Consider the following 22,389-nt stretch of genomic DNA (forward strand, 5'->3'; position numbering starts at 1 on the left):
TTGTAATAGTGATGGGTCCCTGGTAGGGGGTGTAGTCTTGCTGGGAAGGGAAAGAGCCCAGAGCTCAGAACAGATATCAGTTCTTCTGCATTGAGCTAATGCACACCTACTCTGCCAGCTTTTAGCCAAGCTTCTAAAACAGTGGAAATGAACCTCTGAGACCAGCTAAGCTTGTTCTTTGCTTGATTATGAAATCAAACACAATAATCTTAGCTAATGAAATGGAAATATTCTCCATCTAATCTCATGTTATTGCTCAGAGAAGCTTATTGTTTCTAGTTGGCTTGATTTTTTTTCCCTTAGTGAGAAATAGCTATTTATTAAACTAGCTTTATGGACTCCCCTATTAAAATGCATTTATCTGCAGGAAAATTCCTTATCACTAGGAAACATTTCAGCCTTCATCTTTAAGTGTGATACTTTCAGATACAAATAACAACTCTTAAAATAATTTAGTAATAAAATGGAGCATTTGTTCAGTGATGTTGAAATATCATCTGATATGACTAGAATAAGAATTGAATTGAGACTTACCCAATTTTCCCTCCAGGAATCAAAGTCGAAACCATGGCAATTTCAGGTTGAAAATATCAGTAATGGAAGTAGCACACACTTAGGGGGACATTGTTGCTGTGACTTCATGGACATGTGTTTTAGTTGGCGCAGTGTGAATTTCTAACTATATCATCAAAGGTGTCCAAATAAAGAGATGCCCGTGTTCTCTGAATTCCTTTCTCTCTTTCTTAATAAATTGTGGCTGTTTGATTTCTGCATCATGTGCAGTTTAAAATTCTGCTTTTCTGTAGAAAATGAAACAAACAGCTCTGAAGCTCAAGAGATGTGAAGAGAACGATGGTCTTTTGGAACATCAAAAATAATTTCATAATGAGAAAACAATGCATCATAAGGACAGTTTTACTTTCTTTTTAAGTAATTCAGTAAAATCCCCTTTTTTTAGAGGGAAGGATAGCCATGTGGTTAGGAATATTGAATGCTAATTTCTCTCTTTCTCCTTAAGGAGTAATTCTTATAAGATTTTCTAAGACATATCTAGTTAACTTTTATTCAGTTCCAACTTTGGAATATATAATAAACACTTAAAGCAGCAATCATAAACACTTACATTGTACTTTTTATACACCAGGTACCGAGTACTCTTTATCTGCTGACTCATTTAATTCTCAGAAATCCCTGTTTTGTTTAGTATGTGCTATCATCATTCCCATTTCGAGATAGGGAAGGCAATTTAAATAAAATGCCTAAGATCATGTAGTACTTAGCAGAGGCAGAACTTGAACCCACAGAGGAGGTTTCAGGAGCTACACTTGTCACTATGCTACACAATATTCTGGCTTCAGTGCAAGGTGACAGGTGACCTGATATTGATCTTCCAGTCACTTTCATCTCAGCAAGCAGAGACCCAGACCACCACAGAAGTGTTGTAATAGAAGCTGTTCAAGTTAAGGAAGAATTTCCCGATAGGATGGGAGGATTCAGGGCTCTCAAGAGGTGTCAGAGAAAAGGGGGCACTATGGCTGAGCCTGGAGCATCCCCAAGGGCTCAAAAAGGAGGGAAGAACATTTCTCAGCTTTGTGCATTGAAGGGAGGATTGGGATAATCTTCCAAGTGACTTTGGGAGGGATCTAGTTTTGTCTAACTCAAAATAAAATTATACATGTGGACTCCATTGTTAAAAGGCTGTCTCAAAATATGAGGTCTCATCACTAAAGCAATATATGTGTGTCGCTACATCTGCCTTCAGAACTGCTTTTGACCAATCAGTGGGCGATATTTTGAGACACAAAATCTGAAAAAAGTGTTTGGTTCTGCAATTACAGTTTGGCAACAGTGGTAGGAAGAAATGTGGTCCCCCAAGGATGTCCATATCTTAATCCCTAAAATCATTCAGTTTGTAACCTTTAAGATAGACTTTTTTACTCAATCGCATTTCTTGGGAATTCATCTAAATTGTATATCAGTAGTCCGTTCATTTTTATTGCAGAGTAGTATTTAGTGATATCTATGTAGCACAGTTTGTTTAATCACTCACCTGTTGAAGTGAGGATGGACTGCTATGAACATTTGTTTACAGGTTTTTGTGCAAACATAAGTTTTTATTTTTCTGGAATAAATGCCTAAATGAAATTGCTGGGACATATGAAAATTGCACATTTAGTTTCACAAGAAATTGCTAAATTGCTTTCCTCTAAATTTGTGAATTGATTTTCATGTATTTGAGAAAAGTGATCATATAGTTATTTCAATTTTCTCTATGTCTGTGACAATTTCCTGGTTTAATTCTCATTTTGTATACCTATACTTTCTCCATAAGAATAGGTAGTAGGATTTTTTTGGTTATAATTTATTGTATTTTTTGTTTTGAAGAACTAGATCGTAGATTCATTGATTTTGTTGTTATTGCATTTTCTAACTGATTAGCTGGCACTTTTTACGAATTCCTTCCTTGTGCTTTCCTGATGTTTATTTCATTGTTTTTTCTAAGTTGAGTGCTACGTAATTTATTTTCATTGCCCATTGTTAATAAAGAAATTATCTAAGGCTTTTGAATTTAAGGCTCTAAATTCCCCATCCTTAATTTAGCTGTTACTGAGAACTGGGGCCGACCTGACCATGGGAAGTGGGTTTACTTGGCTTAGCAGTGGGAAGGAACTGAGGGTGTCCAGAGCTTGGCAGTCTGGCAAGACCCACCATTCTTTTTTGATTGTTTGTTTTAATTCAGCTTTTATTTAGATACAGGGGATACATGTGTAGATTTGCTACATAGGTATATTGCACCCGGGTAGTGAGACTAGCACCCAACTGGTAGTTTTTCAACACATGGTCCCCTCCCTTTCTCCCCACTCAAGTAGTCTGCAGTGTCAACTGTTCCCATGTTTATGTGCACATGTGCTCGATGTTTAGCTCCCACTTATAAGTGAGAATATGTGATAATTGGTTTTCTCTTCCTGTATTAATTTGCTTAAGGTTATGGCTTCCAGCTTCATCTGTGTTGCTGTGAAGGAGATGATTTTATTCTTTTTTTTGGCTGCATAGTATTCCATGGTATATATGTATCACAGTTTCTTCATCTAGTCCACCATTGGTGGGCACCTCGATTGATTCCACATCTTTGCTATTCTGAACACTATGGTGATGAACATATGAATGTATGTGTCTTTTTGATATATAAAGGTCTAGTTGTCGTTTGCATGTATACCCAGTAATGAGATTGCTGGATCAAATAGCTCCGTTTTAAGTTCTTTGAGAAATATCTGAACTGCTTTCCACAGTGGCTGAACCCATCGTTCTTAATAAGATTATAGACTTTCACTTTGAAGCAGTTAGTTGGTTTTGATATTTTTCTGAAGATCTATCTTTTCTCATTGTTTTCCACTGCATATCAACAGTGGGCCCTTAACATCCAGTGGCAAATACGCCCTTTCCTGAATCCCCAATCTCTACAAAAACAAACAAAATCCCAAGTGAATGCAGTAAAACATGATGGGCTCCTACACTCTGAAACTGTGAATATTTAGTTGGACTGGTTATAGAAAGCAAAATGTTGAAAGCATAAAGTGAAAAATCTAAGTGGTGCTCAAGTCAGAGGATTTGAATGTGAGATGTCACAGGCAGGAGTCAAGATGATTCGCATACCTCCAGTGACAGGTACAGTATTTGATACGAAGATTTTGTTTCCACAATTCCAAATCAATTTATCACACTGAGTAGTTTTTGAGGTGATGCATTAAAGACAGTCATATGAAAAATCCTTGATGAGAACACACTTTTCTTTGCTTATGGTATTGGGAAGTAAAAGAAGAAAGGGATGGATTATTTTGCGTACCTACTCTGTACTTTTTAAATATTATGTATGGTATAACATGAAGTTCTTGCAGTTCTGTTGTGAAGGGGATATTTTTATCTGCACTTTATAGGCAGAGGTACATCAAGTTGAAGCAGTATGTATCAGACCTCGGGAGGTACCAAAGCAAGAATTTGAGGACTGGCCTCTCTGAATCCAGATCCCATGTTTTCACAATGCTTAAATAGATCACTAACAAAGAGACAAATGTTTGATTACAATAGATGGTTAAGCACACAGCCATAGCCTAACAATAACAAAAGTACTTCGCTGAATAACACGAAAAGCATGAGCAAAATTAAAGATGAACATAAAAACAGAAAAAGCAACTGAATCAAATATGTTTGGCCGACAATGTATATAATATTGTAATTAATTTAAATTATGTTTCTAGGTGGAAAAACAGAAGATAATGACAGACAATTTACAGGTATTGAGAATGGATAACAAACATATGGAAAACATTGTTTGACTGCATTAATCAAAGCAACGATATAAATACACAACTACTACAATTTGTTCACTTAGTTAATCAGCAAACCTAGCTGAGGTGTGTGTGATGAAATGGAGACTAAATTGATATTATCATTGTGGAAAAAATGGAAATATGTTTCAGCATCTTTGGATATATTTTTTTAAATTAACTTTTGATCCTCTAATTCTCCTGATAATCTATTTTAAATGCATATATATATATATATATACACATACATATATATGTATATATATATATATATACACATACATATATATGTATATATATATATATATACACATACATATATATGTATATATATATACATCAAACTCCAGAAATGCTTACCCCATAAAGATGTTCTTTTCACTATTCCTGATATCAAATTAGGTGACACGGTGTCACGTATGGCCAAATTATCTGTCAATAAAACTCTGTAATGTGTGCAGATTTCTAGATCTCTGATGCTCTCTTTACTTTCTAAAAAATTGTTATTTCTTCTACCCCTTCACCTTTCATTGGTCTCTTTGTCCTAATATCCGGACTTCAAATAGTTGCTATTAAACCTCTAAAATCAATCAGCCTCTGGCTGTTCTGTCATTAGAAGTTAACTGCCTTCCCATTAATCCATTAATTGTGAAGATTAATTGGAAGAGCTATTCAAACTCAGGCTATAAGTTGGAGCATGTAAGCGTGTGTTTGCTTCCAAATGAAAGCTTAGCTCAACAACGTCACAGAGAATTAACAATTATATATATATATAAAATCTACTCATGGCTCCTATAGGAGAAAATGCGTAGAAATTTATAGGCTGCTGTCTAAATGAATTACTTGACAACTAGAAAATTATCCCTGTCTTTAGTTTAGCTCTAGGAAACATACTGATAAATAGTTACTTGTTTTAAATTGCAGCAACATGTTTTTTTTTTTTTTTTAGATTTAAGCCAACGACTGACAGAATTAGAAGCTCATGTCTGTTATTTCAAATATCTAAAACCAGGATTCTCAAGTAAATCTTAATTTTCATGTAGATGTCAAATTAATACTTGAAGAAGCTAAAAAATTGTGTAGTAGTCTACACTCATGGCATTTAATCGAGTTGAAATATCATTTTAGGTAATGATGAAAGGATGAGAGATGATGCCAGGATTGGCTCATATTTCGTCACCTATGCTTAGAAAAATTATATTTTATTCAATCCTAGGTGTATTGTCAGTTTTCCCTAAACTTATTCTTTTTCTCATCAGAATGTGACAGTGTAGCAGCTTCCTCCACACACCGTCAGGCGCCATGGCTACTATATAGGGAGAGAGGGGTGGGGTGTGACACCACAGAAGTTCCTTCAGTCCTTCGGGCTGTGTTCCTTCACAGTCCCATGAAACAGTATGGAAAGCATAAGGACATTATGAAAGGAACAACGCTCATCACTGGACAGAAATTAATTTGCAGCTCTATTTTAGTAGTTTCCAGACTAGCATGGTTCTGGCTGTGGGACACAATCATGGGAAGTTTTACATCTCCCCGAGGTGATGCTACCAGGCAGTTAGGATGAATCACTGAGGATGCACACTACAGAGATGCGACAACCCTGCAACCTGGAGCTGATCCATAGAATTTTATTTTTATTTTTAATTTTAGTTTAGAGATGGGGTGTTGCTCTGTTGTCCAGGTTGGCGTGCACTGGTGTGATCATAGCTCAGGGCAGCTTCAAATTCCTGGGCTCAAGAGATCCTCCTGCCTCAGCCGCCCGAGTGGCTGGGATTCCAGGCTAATTTTTCTTTTTAAGAGATGGGTCTCGACATCTTGCTTCGACTGATCTTGAACTCCTGGCCTCAAGAGATCTTCCAAGCCTTGGCCTTGAAAGTGCTGGGACTACAAGCATGAGCGAGCACACCTGGCCTATAACACTTTTTACCAGCTGGCTGATGCTGCTTTTTAAACATACTCGTGTCTTCTGAGTGCTTAAAATGGACTTTGGTGGCTCTTTTTTGGTGCTGAGTGTAGACTGTACAGCTGCAGCTGTGAGGATGAGATGGCAGAGCTGGGGGAAAGCTCCATGGTATGGAGATAAATGATGCCCACCCAAAGGAAATCAAGCAGAGGCTGTTTATTTAGAGTTTGCTGCAGCAAGGTGGTTGCCCACCACCATTTGAGTTTGGCAGAGACTCAAAGGCAGGCAGAGGAGAGGAAACTTTACATTGGAGTAAAGGGGCAGGCTCAGGTATGCCCTGGTTGCAGGCCTTGGCTAGGGGAGGCTGTAGGCAGGCTGACCAGAAGTGGGGCATCCTGTGGGATTAGTTAGAGGTATACATTTGGCTTTCTCTATACTTAGTAAAATTTCTAAATATCTCATAAACATATTCAGCCAGTTCTAAATTGGAAACACGGGCAATAATGAGGGAAGCTGTAAGTTATTAAGTCCTGGCTATTTGGGCTGATATGATTTGGCTGTGTCCCCATTCAAATCTCAACTTGAATTGTATCTCCCAGAATTCCCACGTATTGTGGGAGGAACCCAGGTGGAGGTAATTGAATTGGGGGGGGGGGGGGGGGTCCCGTCTTTCCCGTGCTATTCTCGTGATAGTGAGTAAGTGTCATGAGATCTGATGGGTTGATCAGGGTTTTCCGCTTTTGCTGCTTCCTCATTTTCTCTTGCAGCCGCCATGATTCTGAGGCGTCCCCAGCCATGTGGAACTGTGAGTCCAATTAAATCTCTTTTTCTTCCCAGTCTCGGGTATGTCTTTGTCAGCAGCATGGAAACGGACTAAAACAGGGGCCAGTTGCTACAGGAGTTATTATTTGGCTTCTTGCACTGGTTGCTTCAGAGAGAAGTCTGGCTTCCTGGACTGGCTCCTGTAGATAGTAGGTTGGCTTCCTGGGCTAGTTACTACAGGTTCTGTTTTTTGCATGTAGACTGGCCATTTCCCATTTGTGTATTCAGTCTCTCACTGGGCAGGAAACAGAGGTACATCAGGTACTGGGTTGTGTGTCATGCTAGGGCGAGGAGACAAGACTTCACCTGGGATCCTGAAGTGAACCTGAAATTTGTAGCAGTAGCCCAGACTGGGTTTATGGTTAGATAACAATGTCATTGTCAAAATTTCTGAATGAAATCTTGACTTACAAATAATAATTTTTGATACATGCAAACATAATTCCATACTTTCTTAAATATGTTGATGATTTCCAATTTTAACTGGATGGAAATTGTAATATAGATTGGAATAAAATGTTTTGTTCAAGAAAATAGATTTCTTGAAGGGAAGGCCGTTCTTTAATCCTGAATCTGTCAATGGAATATTTGGAATAGGTCTAAATAAACTGTTTTCTGATGGGAACGAGACTCCGATCTTTCCAAAGCTTCCTGTCAAAGGTCTCACCCTGCCTCTGGTGTATGATGATTTTTGATGATTTAAATTATGTTTGCTGCCTATTCTATCTATTCTAGCCTATTCTCCAATGCATATTTTTATGGGACATATGATTCATTAGCAGGCATGCCACTAATTTTGACATGTCTTCCAAATAACTGAGAAGATGACTACTCAGTGGCAACTAAGCTGAATACTGCTGAAAATCAGCCCTATTTTTTTTTTTTTTTTGACAAGTATATTTCAGGTCACCAGTACTTGTTTCAACAAAGTACTGGCTCAGAATAGAAGATCTGGCACCGTATTGCCTGGGTTTAAATACACTTTCTACCACCTATTAGTCATGGGTCCTTAGGTAAATTGTTTAATTTTCCTAATTTAATTATTTAATAATTATTTAATTCCTGTGATCTTTTTTCCTCAAGTGTCCCTAGAGTTAATATTATCAAATATATTGGGTGTTTATCAGTATCAAATGAGTTAATTCATGTAAAGCACTGAGAATGTAGCACCTAATAATATATACCTATTATCTTAGTACAGGTAGTATTACACACAGATTAAGAAAATTGAATTACTTTTATTAAAAACTGAACAACTTTTATTTGCTTATGAGAATTATGCATTAAAGCCGTTTGTAAAATAAAATTTTCATTAATTGAGCTATATTAAAATATTTTCAGTATACCTTGCATCAATAAAGATGCAAGCTATAGTGAAGGAGGCTATTGAGTTTTTCTGTATATACGATCTGCCAGAGATCTAATTTGCCATTTACTTTTTAATGACAATAGTAAGTTTTTCTTTCATGTAAAGAGTAAATGGTGACTTTTGTGAGATATTGAATGGAAACCCATAGATTTGTATGTATATGGTGTATGTGTATGAAAATGACTCAGCATATTTTTTTCTAGTGTGGATATTCTAACAGAATTCATTAAAACATATTGTAGATGTAACTAGTATACATACATTTTTAATGAAAAAACTAAAGCTATTGTTTTACTATTTCCAACTGATATCAAGGTTAATGTGGAAATTCTAATATGACTGAGAAAAGTCAAATAAAATGTAATACAATTTTGAATAAGCATGGAGTAATGAGAGTGATGTTCATTTCTTCTCTAATTGAAGGAAACAATGATGAACTCAACATACCCAGCTGCATTTTTAATTGTATAAACTTCCAGGAAATGTTTGGTTACTCGATTACTAAATTTCACTAGTGAATGGAGACGTCCATGGTCTCCTGTGCCCCTTTTTACCAAGAATCTTGCCTGTGGCTCAGCAGTAGAAGGAGCAGGATGATATGCCAATCTGATATAGCACTTAATTTTTAAAAAATGGAACTATGTTTTAGGCTGAAATAGCTAAAATGTTATTTCCAATTTGAAAAGCCCCCTACTTAAATGCCTGTATACTCACCTGCACTGAATCATCTTTATTTGCATCTGAAAATTAGCTGTAAATTAGAGCTAATAATCATTGAAAGTTCTAGCTGTGAGATTACTCCAGGAGAATACCAGTTTGCTGAGTTGCTTTACCAGATTCTAGAATATTGTTTCTCAACCTTGGCACTATTGACATTTGAGACCAGAGCATTCTTTGTGGTGGAAGGCTACCCTGTGTTTTGTCGAATGTTTAACAGCACTCCTGGATTCAACCCAGTAGATGCCAGAAGTATCCTCTCTTAGTTGTGATGACAAAAGTGTCTTCAGATATTGCTCATACTTCTTGGAAGTGGGGAGCAGTAGGGTGAAATTACCTCTGGTTGAGGGCCTCTGAACTGGAATGTGGTCCTTAGCTTTGCAAGTCTAGATGCTGTGTTTTATTGGTGCAGTCAGAGAAAACTGGTTTTCTGGAATTAAACTCAGGAGACTTATGCTTAATCCAGAATTCCAATTTAATTTATTATGTAGAGAAAAATATCATGTTTACTCCAGACTGATTATTACTGTTTGAGGTTCCCTTCCTCTGTTGTCAAGACTATTGAAGACCAAATGGGAAATAAAAAAAATAGCATGACAAACCTGGAACTGGAGTACACACTCCTTGAGAGAATTTATTCATGTTATTATGGTGTGTGATGGAATTCCTACACATCAAACCTAAAGAAATAATCATTATAGTCATGGTATTCTTACATAGTGGATTCTGGACCCCAACTCGCGTTATAGATATGGTTCTACCACAATGAGAAGAGCAAATTAATCGAACTGTGTTCAATGATCTCATCTGTAAGAGAGTAACATTAATATATCAAGAAGGAGGGGTCAAGATCAGTTACTATGTGTGGCAGGATTATAACTTCCTAGCACAGAGTGTTCTCTAAATGTGTCTTAGTTATTATTAGTTGTGTAAGAATAACTACAATATATCATTGTTAAATAAACATACAACAGATTGTAGGGGCAGGTGTATGCTCATGGTAAATAATAAAAATGCCGTGTAACCACCAAGGCCAACAACCAAAACTTGACCAAATATCACAAGCCCCCTGTGTGCCCTTCCGTTTTCCATGTTACATGTTTTTCTCCCCACAAATGGAAAAAAATACCCCTTCTTTTGTTTTAATTCCACTCTTTTAAAGCTAGAGGTAGGACAATATTGATTCTTAATTTATAGTTGGCAAAAACAAATGAACAATAATTATATGTTCGCTAGAGTGGTTGTACCAGAGAGGCATTACAGCCAAAACATCGATCTCAATCTACATAATTGATTGTGAATTGCAATTAAACACCCTTTTCACCACACTTACACCTGCATGCTGAAAATGATTTTAAAAATCCCTAGTTCTAGTAATCAGACACCCACATATGCACCCTCCTCCCATATATGTAATGCACTCTCTTGTGTGTGTAAACATACACGCCACAGTTTCCACAGCATACTAAAACATTTTTGTTGTTGCCTGTAAGTCCATGGGTTGTATATCTTTTTATGTCTACATTCCTTATTCTTGAATTACAACTGGATTGGCTGGCGTTAGTACGTAAGCTAGTCGATAGACATGCAGGAACTGTCTGTTGTAATGGTGAAAGAATTTAAGGTAAGAGTAAGAAAAAGTAGACTTTGAATGAAAATGAGACAATCTTGAAAAGTAAAATACTACCTCAGGTAAGCTCTTGGGAAAGGCATTCAAGAACAAATTAGGTTCAGGTATAATAAATTTAATAAAATTTCAGGTGAATCTAGATAATTCTTACATTTATTTAAATAATTGCTCACCATTAATGAAAACATTTGCGACAATAACCCTGTATAATTTTAAATTATGGAATGTATATGTTAAAAACTAAATAGGAGAGAAATATTTTTCTGATTAGTGCAAAAATGGGAACAACTTAAAAGTATAAAATAAAAGGCAAATGCTTTAAAGATGACATCGAATGAAGAATTGGCTGAATAAATTAAACATGTATGGATTTCGTGATACACATGAGATTATTATACTTTCCCTCGCTGTTTGTGCTTTATATTTTAATATTAAAAGCAATATATGTGATTCACATGAAAGGGTAGATAGACGATAGATATGTATGTACATTAATATGTATATGTACATATTGATACGTATGTAAATGTATGTGCATGTGTAATATATTTTATATGAAACATCATAATTATAAGCCTGTGACTATGCCACTATTACCACAAAGGGGTCCCAATCCAGAGCCCAAGAAAGGGTTCTTGGATCTTGCACAAGAAAGAATTCAGGGTGAGTCCGCAGTGCAAAGCAAAAGCAAGCTTATTAAAAAAGTAAAGTGGTGAAAGTTCAGTGATTCGATAGACAGAGTAGGGCATTCCTGAAAGTAAGAGGAATAATGCATCCACCCTTGGTACAAATACCTGTGTGTGTATATATATGTGTGTATGTGTATATATATATGTGTGTGTGTGTATGTGTATATATGATTAGAAAAGATCATGGGGAGATGAGCTCTGCTACAAGGGTTTGTGATAAAGGATTACTTTTCTTAATTACCATATGTTGCAAGAATCAATTAATATCTTTAAAGCAAAATTAGGAATGCTTTTATTCTCAAGTTATTGGGGTATCAGGACACGCCTAAGTCTGTGTCTGTTCAGTAAACGTTATCAATCTGTTCCCTTAACCGTAAGCATCTAGAGGCTAGGAATACGTAACTTTCTGGGAATGCAGCCCACCAAGTCTCAGCCTCATTTTCCAGGCCCTCACTCAAGATGGAGTCACTCTGGTTCTAACATCTCTGACACCACCTACCCCCAATTAGAGCATTCCATCACATTAAAACCGTGTAAATTTATGTTGATTCTGCTTTTCTCTCAAGGTAACCAAGATCCTGAATTTTATAATTTTTATTTCTTTTTGTAAAAGTAGTTTTTTGAACTTATATATGTCCCTAAACAACATACAGTATTACTTAGCTTGGCTTTTTAAGATTCTCAAAACGATCAACATACTGTATATTATTTTATAACGATTTTGTTTTCCTCAAAAATGTTGCTTCTAAGATTCAACTATTTTGTTTTGTGGTGTTGTTTCCTTCACTGGTGTGTATTATTCTATTGTGAAAAGCACTATGTTTTATTTGTTCTTTGGCCATTGGACAGCTGGTCGTTAATTTTTTTTTTTTTTTTTTGCTATTATGAGCAATGTTGCTAGAAATCATACATGTCTGCTGGTGCATAAATGCAAGCTCCTCTGAGTACTTTTTTTATTTTCATGGGACACAAAATTACTAGTATTTGTATATTACCTTTGGGTAAAAAGACAAAACTCCTTGAGACTGGGGGTTCATCATAGAAGGACCTACGTATATCAAAGGGACTGGTGGAACATAGGGTATGGGAAAGTTCAAATATACGTCTAATGACAAGCCGTTTTTATAAAAGTAGTTGCTCAAGTTTATACTCCCACGAGCAATGTGTCAGAGCTTCTTTTTGCCTACATTTTGCTAGTCTACTGTCTGTAAACTAGTATCCTTTTGTAGTCCCAGTTTACACCTCTTTTTGCTGATAAGTTTGAGGATCAATTTATATAGGGTCTGTGCTGTGAAGTCTGTTTTTTGAGACAGAGTCTTACTCTGTCACCCAGGCTGGAGTGCAGTGCAGTGGTGTGATCTCGGCTCACTGCAACCTCTGCCTCTCGGGTTGAAGCGATTCTCCTGCCTCAGCCTCCCTAGCAGCTAATACTACAGGCATGTGCCACCACGCCCTGTTAATTTATTTCTAGTAGAGATGGGGTTTTACCATGTTGGCCAGACTTGTCTTGAACTCCTGACCTCAAGTAATCCGCCTGCCTCAGCCTCCCAAAGTGCTGGGACTACAGGTGTGAGCCACCACGCCAGGCTGTGCTGTGAAGTCTGATCATGCCTTGTGTTATTTTTGTTAATGTGTGTCAAGGTTTAAAGGTGGTTTTTGTTACTTTATTCTGTATTTTATTTTCCTTTATTTGGAATACTAATTGTATACTAGGTTATAGGTTTTTCAAGTACTTTCTCCATTTTGTGAGTTTTCTTTTTAATTTCTTTGCAGTGTCTTGAAAACCTTAAGTATTTAATTTTCATACAGTTAAATTTGTGAATCTTTTATAATGAAGTATAACCTTTTCTACCTTAAGATATTGTTTTATTATATAATTTTATGATTTTTAAAATATTTTCATATTCTCCTGTCTTTAAGTTTTTTCTTTTCTCATTGAACTTACTAGACTTCTAGTAGAATAGCCCCTATAAGTAGTAGGTGTATTTTTAGAGATCTTAGATCCTAGTTTTTGTTGTTGTTGTTTTACTTATTTGTTGTCTTGTCTATTGATTGCATGAAAGCCATCAGCACTAACTAACCCTAACGTGGCATTGTTCCTCCTGGCAGATGACTGTGATGATCCTCTTGTGTCTGCCTTGCCTCAGGCATCCTTCAGCAGTTCTTCTGAGCTCTCCAGCAGTCATGGTCCTGGATTTGCAAGGCTGAATAGAAGAGATGGTAAGTCTGCTTTTCTCCTCAGACTGGCCCATAGAAAATCTCACTAGTTTTTCATTATCTTTGCATACAATCATTATGAATGATACATTGTAAAAGAAAGTAAATTTCTAAATAAGCAAATGGTTAAAACTTATGAGATGTATGTGACATCTAGCTTTTGTTCTGGAATGTGAAAGGGATACATCATATATTACAAAGAATTGAGTTCCTTCCATCTGACAAGCTTTTTATATATCTTACTAAATATTTTCTACAATAATATGCAATCCTTATGGACACATTAGTGATGAAACCTTAATTGGCCTTCAGTTTCAAGTTAAAGAAGTAATTTTCAAAAACGCTAATTATTTAAAAATAACAATCCCTCAGTGTTTTGAATTCTCAATGTGGTTGACATGATTTTCTTATCAGCTGAAGAATAGGAACATAATAAGATTTTCATGGTCCTTTAGGAGTACTCAGCCAGGTGTGGTGGTTCATGCGTATAATGCCAACACTTTAGGAGGCTGAGGTGGGAAGATCACTTGAGGTGAGGAGTTCGAGACCAGCCTGGGCAACACAGCAAGACTTTGTCTCTACAAAATAATAAAAAATAAATTTGCATGTGGTGCATGCCTGTAGTCTCAGCTATGGCTGAAGCAGGAGCATCACTGAACTCAGAAGTTGGAGACTACAGTGAGCTATGATTGTGCCACTGAACTAGCGCCTGGGCGACAGAGAGACCCTGTCTCAAAAAAAAAAAAAAAACAAAAAACAGTTCATCTTAGTTTGTGTGTGATCACTTGAATATGTTAAAAGGAAACTGAAGATAATTAAATGGCACCTTGCTGTAGAAATAAGACAGAATTTCAAAAACACTGTGTACTTAGAGACAGAGTATCACTGTGATCTCTTTTCATAACATGCTGGGGTAAAATTCATCTGCACATGCACTGGAGGAAAACACACTTGGCAATACTAATACAGAAAACATTTTAACAATCATAAAAAGTTTTAATGCATGATGTTGTTGTTTCTCTCATTTATTCTCCTCCTCTCATGGCAACATCAGTCAGTCACTTCTAATTTTACTCTTGGATGTTATCCTTAATATGTGCTTAATGCTTGAGCACACTGAACATTGGACATGACAAATACGTGTGTGTGTGTGTGTGTGTGTGTGTGTGTGTGTGTATTTTGCCATCTGGTATACATAATATATATCGCACATAGTTCTCATTACAATATAGATATAACACTTTAACACAATTTTAAGCTTAAATTTATTTTAAAATTTCATTTCATATTATTGGAGATACCTACTTTTGTGTTCTTCTGAATGTGAAGGTATCAATGGAGAGTGAGAACTGAGATCCTTCTATCAGATGAGAAATTGGGGGTTGCTTGAATATATTTGTGTAGATAATGCTAGCCTTCTCCTTTTGAGTGACTTGCAGTGAGAGTTATTGGTCACACAGGACTGTCTCTTCCTCTTTGCAATTCTGAGTCCCTGACCCATCAGGGGACTTGCGTAGCCTCTCTGATGGCCATTCCAGACCCTGTACCTATGGACCCACCAGGAGGAATGCTGTTATTGCAATGCTAATCCTAGAATAAGGTCTCCATTCTGTGCTTCTTTATAAAGAAAAGCAGAGTTTGACATTTACCACCACTTCATTTGAGTTATAAAAGCTTTCACAGAATGTGGGCCTGTGAAAGGAACACAACATTTTAATTTACCTATTTATCTAGATTTCCTTTGTTGAGGTTCAATACATCACAAAAATATATGTTATTAATTAGATCAAATCATATTTTTCATTAATTTATATACTCATCAGGAGTCTCCATCAGTGGGACTCATTTTCATTCTTAATTCATTTCTATGGCTCTTGGTAAAACACAATATCAAACTTCACGAATCTCATTTACATGTTAATGAAACCGAGACATAAAACAGGATCATTTTAATTATCTTTTGCTGGTTGTAAACCTACTTGATTACATTTTTCTTTCTGATTTAGTTTTTCTTTTTTTCCCCTATTAATTACATGAAGTTTTCACAAAGGAACATCAGATTTTCAGTGATTTATTAAAGGCTCTACTTTATTTCTAGTATTGAAACATTTCTCATAATATTTCAGTCAGGCTAGGAAAAAGTTTTCAGCCAAGTCTGCAGTCATATGTAAATAAACTAAACCAGCAAATAAAGGTCCTAGTATCTTAGATACACAGAATGACCTCTTTCCTACAGAATTATGAAAACTTAGAGCCAAAGAATAGACCAAAAAAATGAGAAAGTTACCCACTTATTTTCCATCTGTGGGATAAGAAGTGTCAAGGGTAATACTGTGAAAATGAGTAGGGCCCTAGTAATGAGGGAAGGGGATCAGAAAAAGGCTACCATTGCTACTAAAAGTGGCTCACATCTGTAATCCTAGCACTTTGAAAGTCTGAGGCAGGAGGATTACTTGAGCTCAGGAGTTTGAGATCAGCCTGGGCAACATGGCAAAACTCTGTCTCTACTACAAATACAAAAAAGTTAGCCAGTCATGGTGGTGTACACCCTCGGCCCTAGCTATCCAAAATGCTGAGGCATGAGAATCGCTTGAACCCAGGGGTTGGAGGTAATGTGAGCCAAGATTGTGCTGTTGCACTCCAGGGTGACAGAGTGAGACTCTGTCTCAAAAGAGAGAGAGGGAGGGGAGGAGAGGGGAGGATTACCATTAAACATATTTTCCATTTGAAGTATGCTAATTTAATTTTGCCACATATGTGCTGTTATGGGTTGAATCGTGTCCTCCTAAAAGATTGAAATCCTAACCCAAATACCGATGAAGGTGACCTTATTTGGACATAGGGTCTTATCAGATATCATCAAGTTAAGATGAGGCCATACTGGATTAAGGGGTGGGGGGCTAAATCCAATGACCCCTGTCCTTATAAGGAGTGTGAGATTTGGAGATATACAGAGACAGGAAAGACAGAGTAGACCAGGTGAAGATGGAAGCAGAGGTTGGAGTGATACAGCTGCAAACCAAGAAATGCGAGGGATTGCCAGCAAACATCAGAAGTTAGAGAGAGGCAAAGAGGGATTCTTCTCTAAGCCTACAGAGGGAGTATGGCCCTGCCTGTGGACCTCTTGATTTCAGACTTCTAGTTTCCAGAACTGTGAGAGAATAAATTTGCATTCTTTTAAGATGCCCTGTTTGTAGTACTTTGTTACTGCAGCCCTTGAAAACAAATACAGATTTTGTTACTAGAAGTTTAGTGCCACTGGAATAAATACCTTAAAATATGGAAGTGGCTTTGGAATTGAGTAATGAGCAAAGGTTGGAAGAATTTTGAGGCACATGATAGAAAAACTTAGATTGCCTTCAAAAGACTGTTGGTGTAAATACAGAGATTTAAAGTGTATCTGGCAAGGGTTCAGAAAGAAAAGAGGATCATGTTACTGGACATAGGAGGGAAAGCAATCCTTGTTAAAAAGTGGTAGAAAATTTGGTTGAATTGTGTTCTAATGCTGGGTAGAGATTAGAACTTGTAAGCAATGAATTTAGATAATTACCTGAGGAGCCTTCCAGGCAAAATAGAAAAGGTATACCTTTATTTCTCCTTGAAGCTTATAGCAAAATGTATGAGGGAAGAAATACATTGAGAAAGAAACTTAAGCAAAAAAGGCAATCGGACTTGATGGTTTGGAACATTCTTGGCCTATTCATATTGCAGAAGATGGGAAATGTTGCATGCTCTGAAGAGAACATCAAGGATGGGTTAGACAGATTTTGCTAAAGAGATTAGGCATGTGACTCTTGAATCCGATCAACCATCCAACAGGAATCCAGGAATAGAGATAAGGTTATCCAGGAAAGATAGCTGTATAGTACTTTCATAGTTGGAGTTTCAGTATAGCTTAAATTTTAATGAGCAATTTTAAGTTAAGCATGCATTGACTCTTAGTGTTGTCAACGTGGAGTTCAAACAGGTTCTAGTGTCCCATTTGATAGTCTAAATATGTCCTTAGTACATTTAGAATCCAGAATATGAAGAAACCACATCTTTTAGTAGTGTTATAATCCGAATGTAAGTCTTTATTTTAATGTACTTGGACAACCTTGGAAATGAGTGATTGCAAATTGATATATTTGTGTACAGGAAAACTAATACAATAGTAAATAAAATGATTGTCCAAAGCAAAAATAATATATTGGTATGTGTGAGTAGAAACATACCTATGTACACCTCTTTAAGTATATAAAAGATGGTTTCCATAGTTGACAAATACTGTGTTTCCACTCACATAATCTGTAAGATAAGAATGTTTTCTGATGTTAAAAAAATTAGATATTTGTCTGTCATAATATTTCCAGATGTTAAAAATTGTATATTTGTCTATATTTTTCCATTTTCTCTTTTTTAAACCACAACTGCAGCCTTCTATTCTAAATGCTTGAATAAACATTAAGCAATGTTTTCTCAGTACCTATAGAATTTGATATTAAAATCAAGCACTTATCTTTAGAGGAATTAGCTTACTTGGTTAATTGACAGAGATAACTCCCATTCTTGGATGGATCTCTATAACAATAATTATAACAATCTATATAGCATTGTTTGGCAATTTTGACTGCCCTAAATTGTTGTGCTTCTTTGTGAACAACTATTATGTTTCAATAAATCTTCCAAGATATGCATGTTGCATGTCAGTGCTTAAGAGGATATATCCCTAAAGATAAAAAATAGTAGGTGCTTTTTTTTGAGGTGGATATTTCCTGGTGTTAAATGTATTATATTAAAAAAAACCTGTATAGGCCAAGTGCAGTGGCTCACGCCTGTAATCCTAGCACTTTGGGAGGCCAAAGCAGGAGGATCATGAGGTTAGGAGATCAAGACTATCCTGGCTAACATGGTGAAACCCCATCTCTACTAAGAATACAAAAAATTAGCCGGGCGTGGTGGCGGGTGCCTGTAACCCCAGCTACTCAAGAGGCTGAGGCAGGAGAATGGCGTGAACCCAGGAGGCGGAGGTTGTAGTGAGCCGAGATCGTGCCACTGCACTGCAGCCTGGGTGACAGAGCGAGACTCTGTCTCAAAAAAAAAAAAAAAAAAAAAACCTTTGTAATAATTAAAATTTTAAAATGATAGTATTAATATATTTAATAACCAATACTTTCTGTATGAAAAAAGAGTAAGAGATAACTTTTGTACATGATTGAAAAATCTCAAGCCTAGAGAAAGGGGAACCTGATGAGCATTTTTTCATGCAGCCATAAAAATTGATGAGTTCATGTCCTTTGTAGGGACATGGTTGAAACTGGAAACCATCATTCTCAGCAAACTATTGCAAGGACAGAACACCAAACACCGCATGTTCTCACTCATAGGTGGGAATTGAACAATGAGAACACATGGACACAGGAAGGGGAACATCACACACCGGGGCCTGTTGTGGGGTGGGGGGAGCGGGGAGGGATAGCATTAGGAGATATACCTAATGTAAATGACGAGTTAATGGGTGCAGCACACCAACATGGCACATGTATGCGTATGTAACAAACCTGCATGTTGTGCACATGTACGCTAGAACTTAAAGTATAATAAAAAATATATAAAGAATTTATAAATTCCAAACAAAATATTTTTATCTTTTTTTTTTCTTTTTCCTTAGCAGTCTGGATTTAGTTTGTGAAGTTTAAAAAAAAACTTACTAAAACATTAACATTTTTATAAAGGTTGGAAAATAAAGTTCCAGATTAATTTTATGATCAGTGATGTATCACTTGCACTATTAAATTGTATTTTGTATACTAGCCTTGAGAAGATGAAATAAAAATAAATGAAGGGTTACACATTTATTCTAAATATGCTGATATCTTCTATTTTTTAAAGCAGTGGAGAGTTTGCTGCCACTTCTGAGATTAATATAGAATCCCTTCTATTTTTGTATTGATTTATTTGATTTAACACCATAGATGACTGTCCACCTGCCTGGCCGGTTCCCTGTTGGCTTTAGATATTGCCCTCCCTCCTTGGCCCCTTCCTTAGAACATGCTCCAGCTTCTCTGATCTCCCTGCCAGAGTCTTGGTGCTTTTTCCATCTTACCCTTTATCGTCCTTGTCTGCTCTATGGCCCAGAGTCTTCAGATCTAAATCAATCTGATGGTGTCATCCATGGGAATGTGCCAAGTAGCTAATCCTAAGTAATGTGTAGTTCTGAAATCAGGAAAACTAAATTATAATACTCAATTGTGAATGGCCTTAAGGAAATGACATTACCTCTCTTTTTTTTCACTCCTGGGTAGAGGATTGAATTTGAGGGTCTCTAAATTCTATGACAATGTCCTCTTCTTATGTGTAATATTCTACTGGCAATGTAGCTATCTTCTCTTTCTAACTCTTAGAAATCTTTAAAGTGTGTGAGTAAGAGAAATTGGTGGCCCCTCAATAAGAAGGTGAGGGGAGGACCTTAAGGCAGATTATCCTTCTAAGTTTTCCTCAAACAAGATGACACGGGATGCTCCCGCCTTAGGAGATGTCTGCAGCTTTCATAAGATACAGGAATTCAAAATATAAATGTGGCCCAACTGAAATTGATACAGTGGCTCAAATTTGGTCAATTAAAATATATTTACAAAATTAAACATTATCACTAATACATAAACATTTCTTTTAGTATCCACCTGATATTTTCAGAGTGCTGAGTAGGAAAATTTTACATGTAGGTGCGATGAATAAACAATGAGTTAAGTAATCAAGGGTGCCTTTGGTTGGGCTCTCCTAGAAGCACGCCTGGAGCAATGTCTGAAGTACAAGTGATTTATGAGGGCATAGCTGCCAGGAGAAAACAGAGCATGGGGGAAGCAGGTTAAGGAAGAAGAAACCAAATAATTTCAGAAATCTCAGGCACGGCATAATCTCTCAGGAAACTCTGAGGGATAAATTTTACCTTGGACTTTGCCTTACCTCAAGGTGAAGGTAGAGTCTAGCATGGTGTCTGGCTATATGAATAATTAATTTAGAAATGTTAGCTGCTATGTCATACAACTGGCAGCAGATTTGATGTCTTGTTAGGGCCCTTTTGCTGGCTTACTGACAGCTGTCTCCTCAATTTATGCTTACGTGACCTTGCCTGGTACATACTCATGGAAAGAGATCTCTCTCTCTCTGTTTCCTCTTCTTAAAAGAGCGTTAATCATATCATGAGTGTCCCACCCTCGTGACAATGTAAACCTAACTACCTCCCAAAGGCCTCCTCTCCAAATGCCATCACACTGGGGATTAGGGCTTCAGCCTATGAATTTTGTTGGGACACAAACATTCAGCCCATAGTAGTTAGCTACATTTCCAGAAACTAGTAAACTAACTACTTGACATACTTGAGAGAAACCAAGACAGCCAGCCCTCAGGGACAAAGACCCCCGCAAAAAGGAAATATCATGTAGTGAGCCTGACATTTTCTGCACCAAATAACAAAGTTTTAAAAATATATAAAGGAAAATGGACAGAAATAATAGAAGTAAACAGTACGTATAGAAATACAAAATTATTGTTAATGTGTATCATTCTGTAGCTTATTGAACAAGTAGGCAAAAAAATGAAAATACGAAATATTTGAACAAAAAATTAAAATATGTAATGTATATTTATATACTGTGTGTAATATATATTTATATACTCTGTGTAGTTATTTATATACTCTGTGTAGTATATCTCCAACTGCAGAATACACATTCTTATTAAGTATACTTAGAACATTTACCTAAATTTATGCTGGACCGTAAATTGTTTCAATATATCTCAAAGGATTGAAATCATACAGAGTAAGTACCCTAGCTATAGTGGAATTCAGCTAGAAATCATTAATTAGAGAATACTTAAAACGCCAGAAAGGTGTGGAATTTAATACATTCCTCCAAAAGAAATCTCAGTAGAAATTAGAAAATATTTTAACTCAATGATAAGAAAATACTGCAAATCAGAATTGTGAGTTGCAGATTAGATCATAATTGATGGCCTTAGTTACAAATATTACAAAGGAAAAAGGTTAAATATGAATGATTTATCCATGCATTCATCCCAAAAAACTACAAAAAGAACAACAAATTAAGCCAAAAGCAAGCAAAAGGAAGGAAAAAACCCAAAGTGCATTAATTAATAAAATGGAAAACAAGCATATAATACAATCAATAAGACAAAAATAGAAGGATACTTTAACAAACTTTCTGCTAATTTTGAGAATTTAAATGAATTGAAAAAATATTTCAAAAACCTACACAACTGCACTCAAGGAATAAAAAAGATTAAAATATTTCTCTACCTATAAGAGAGAAATTTATAATTAAAAATGTTTCAACAAAGAAAACTACAAGTTAACATGCCTTCAAATATGACTTCTTCCAAACACATTTAAGGAAGATATGACGGTAATCTTACACATTCTCTCCCAGAGAACAGAAAAAAAGTCAAAATACTCCCTAACTCGTTCAAGGAGGCCAGCATAACCTTGATACCAAACACTGCCAAGGACAAACAAGAAAGGAAAATTAAAAGCCACTCTGTCTCATGAATATAAATGCAAAATGCTCTAAACAAAATATTAGCGTGCATGTGTGAAGGGCCTCAGAATGAGAATGCCTCCCCTCAGCTGGAATGTACATGTGCTCTGAAAGTGTGGTGGGTGGCACAACCACAGAAATATCAAAAGCCAGGACTCCTAGCTTTCTTGCCTGATGCCA

The 22,389-nt window shown here is 36.4% G+C and overlaps 1 protein-coding gene across 3 annotated transcripts in view; it reads left to right on the top strand.

Annotated features, from left to right (window-relative positions):
* The window catches only part of CNTNAP4 (contactin associated protein like 4), a 334,483-nt gene that overhangs the window by 68,865 nt on the left and 243,229 nt on the right, over positions 1–22,389 (top strand). For all 3 annotated transcript variants that reach the window (XM_030819122.1, XM_030819116.1, XM_003259972.4), the window contains exon 2: positions 13,565–13,675. Coding sequence is in view for 2 of the 3 variants with exons in the window: in XM_030819116.1 (XP_030674976.1) it covers positions 13,565–13,675 (111 nt within the window). In the remaining variant the exon portion in view is untranslated. The remainder of the gene's footprint in view (positions 1–13,564; positions 13,676–22,389) is intronic.

Source organism: Nomascus leucogenys, chromosome 2 (assembly GCF_006542625.1).
Source record: "Nomascus leucogenys isolate Asia chromosome 2, Asia_NLE_v1, whole genome shotgun sequence".
Lineage (NCBI taxonomy): Eukaryota > Metazoa > Chordata > Mammalia > Primates > Hylobatidae > Nomascus > Nomascus leucogenys.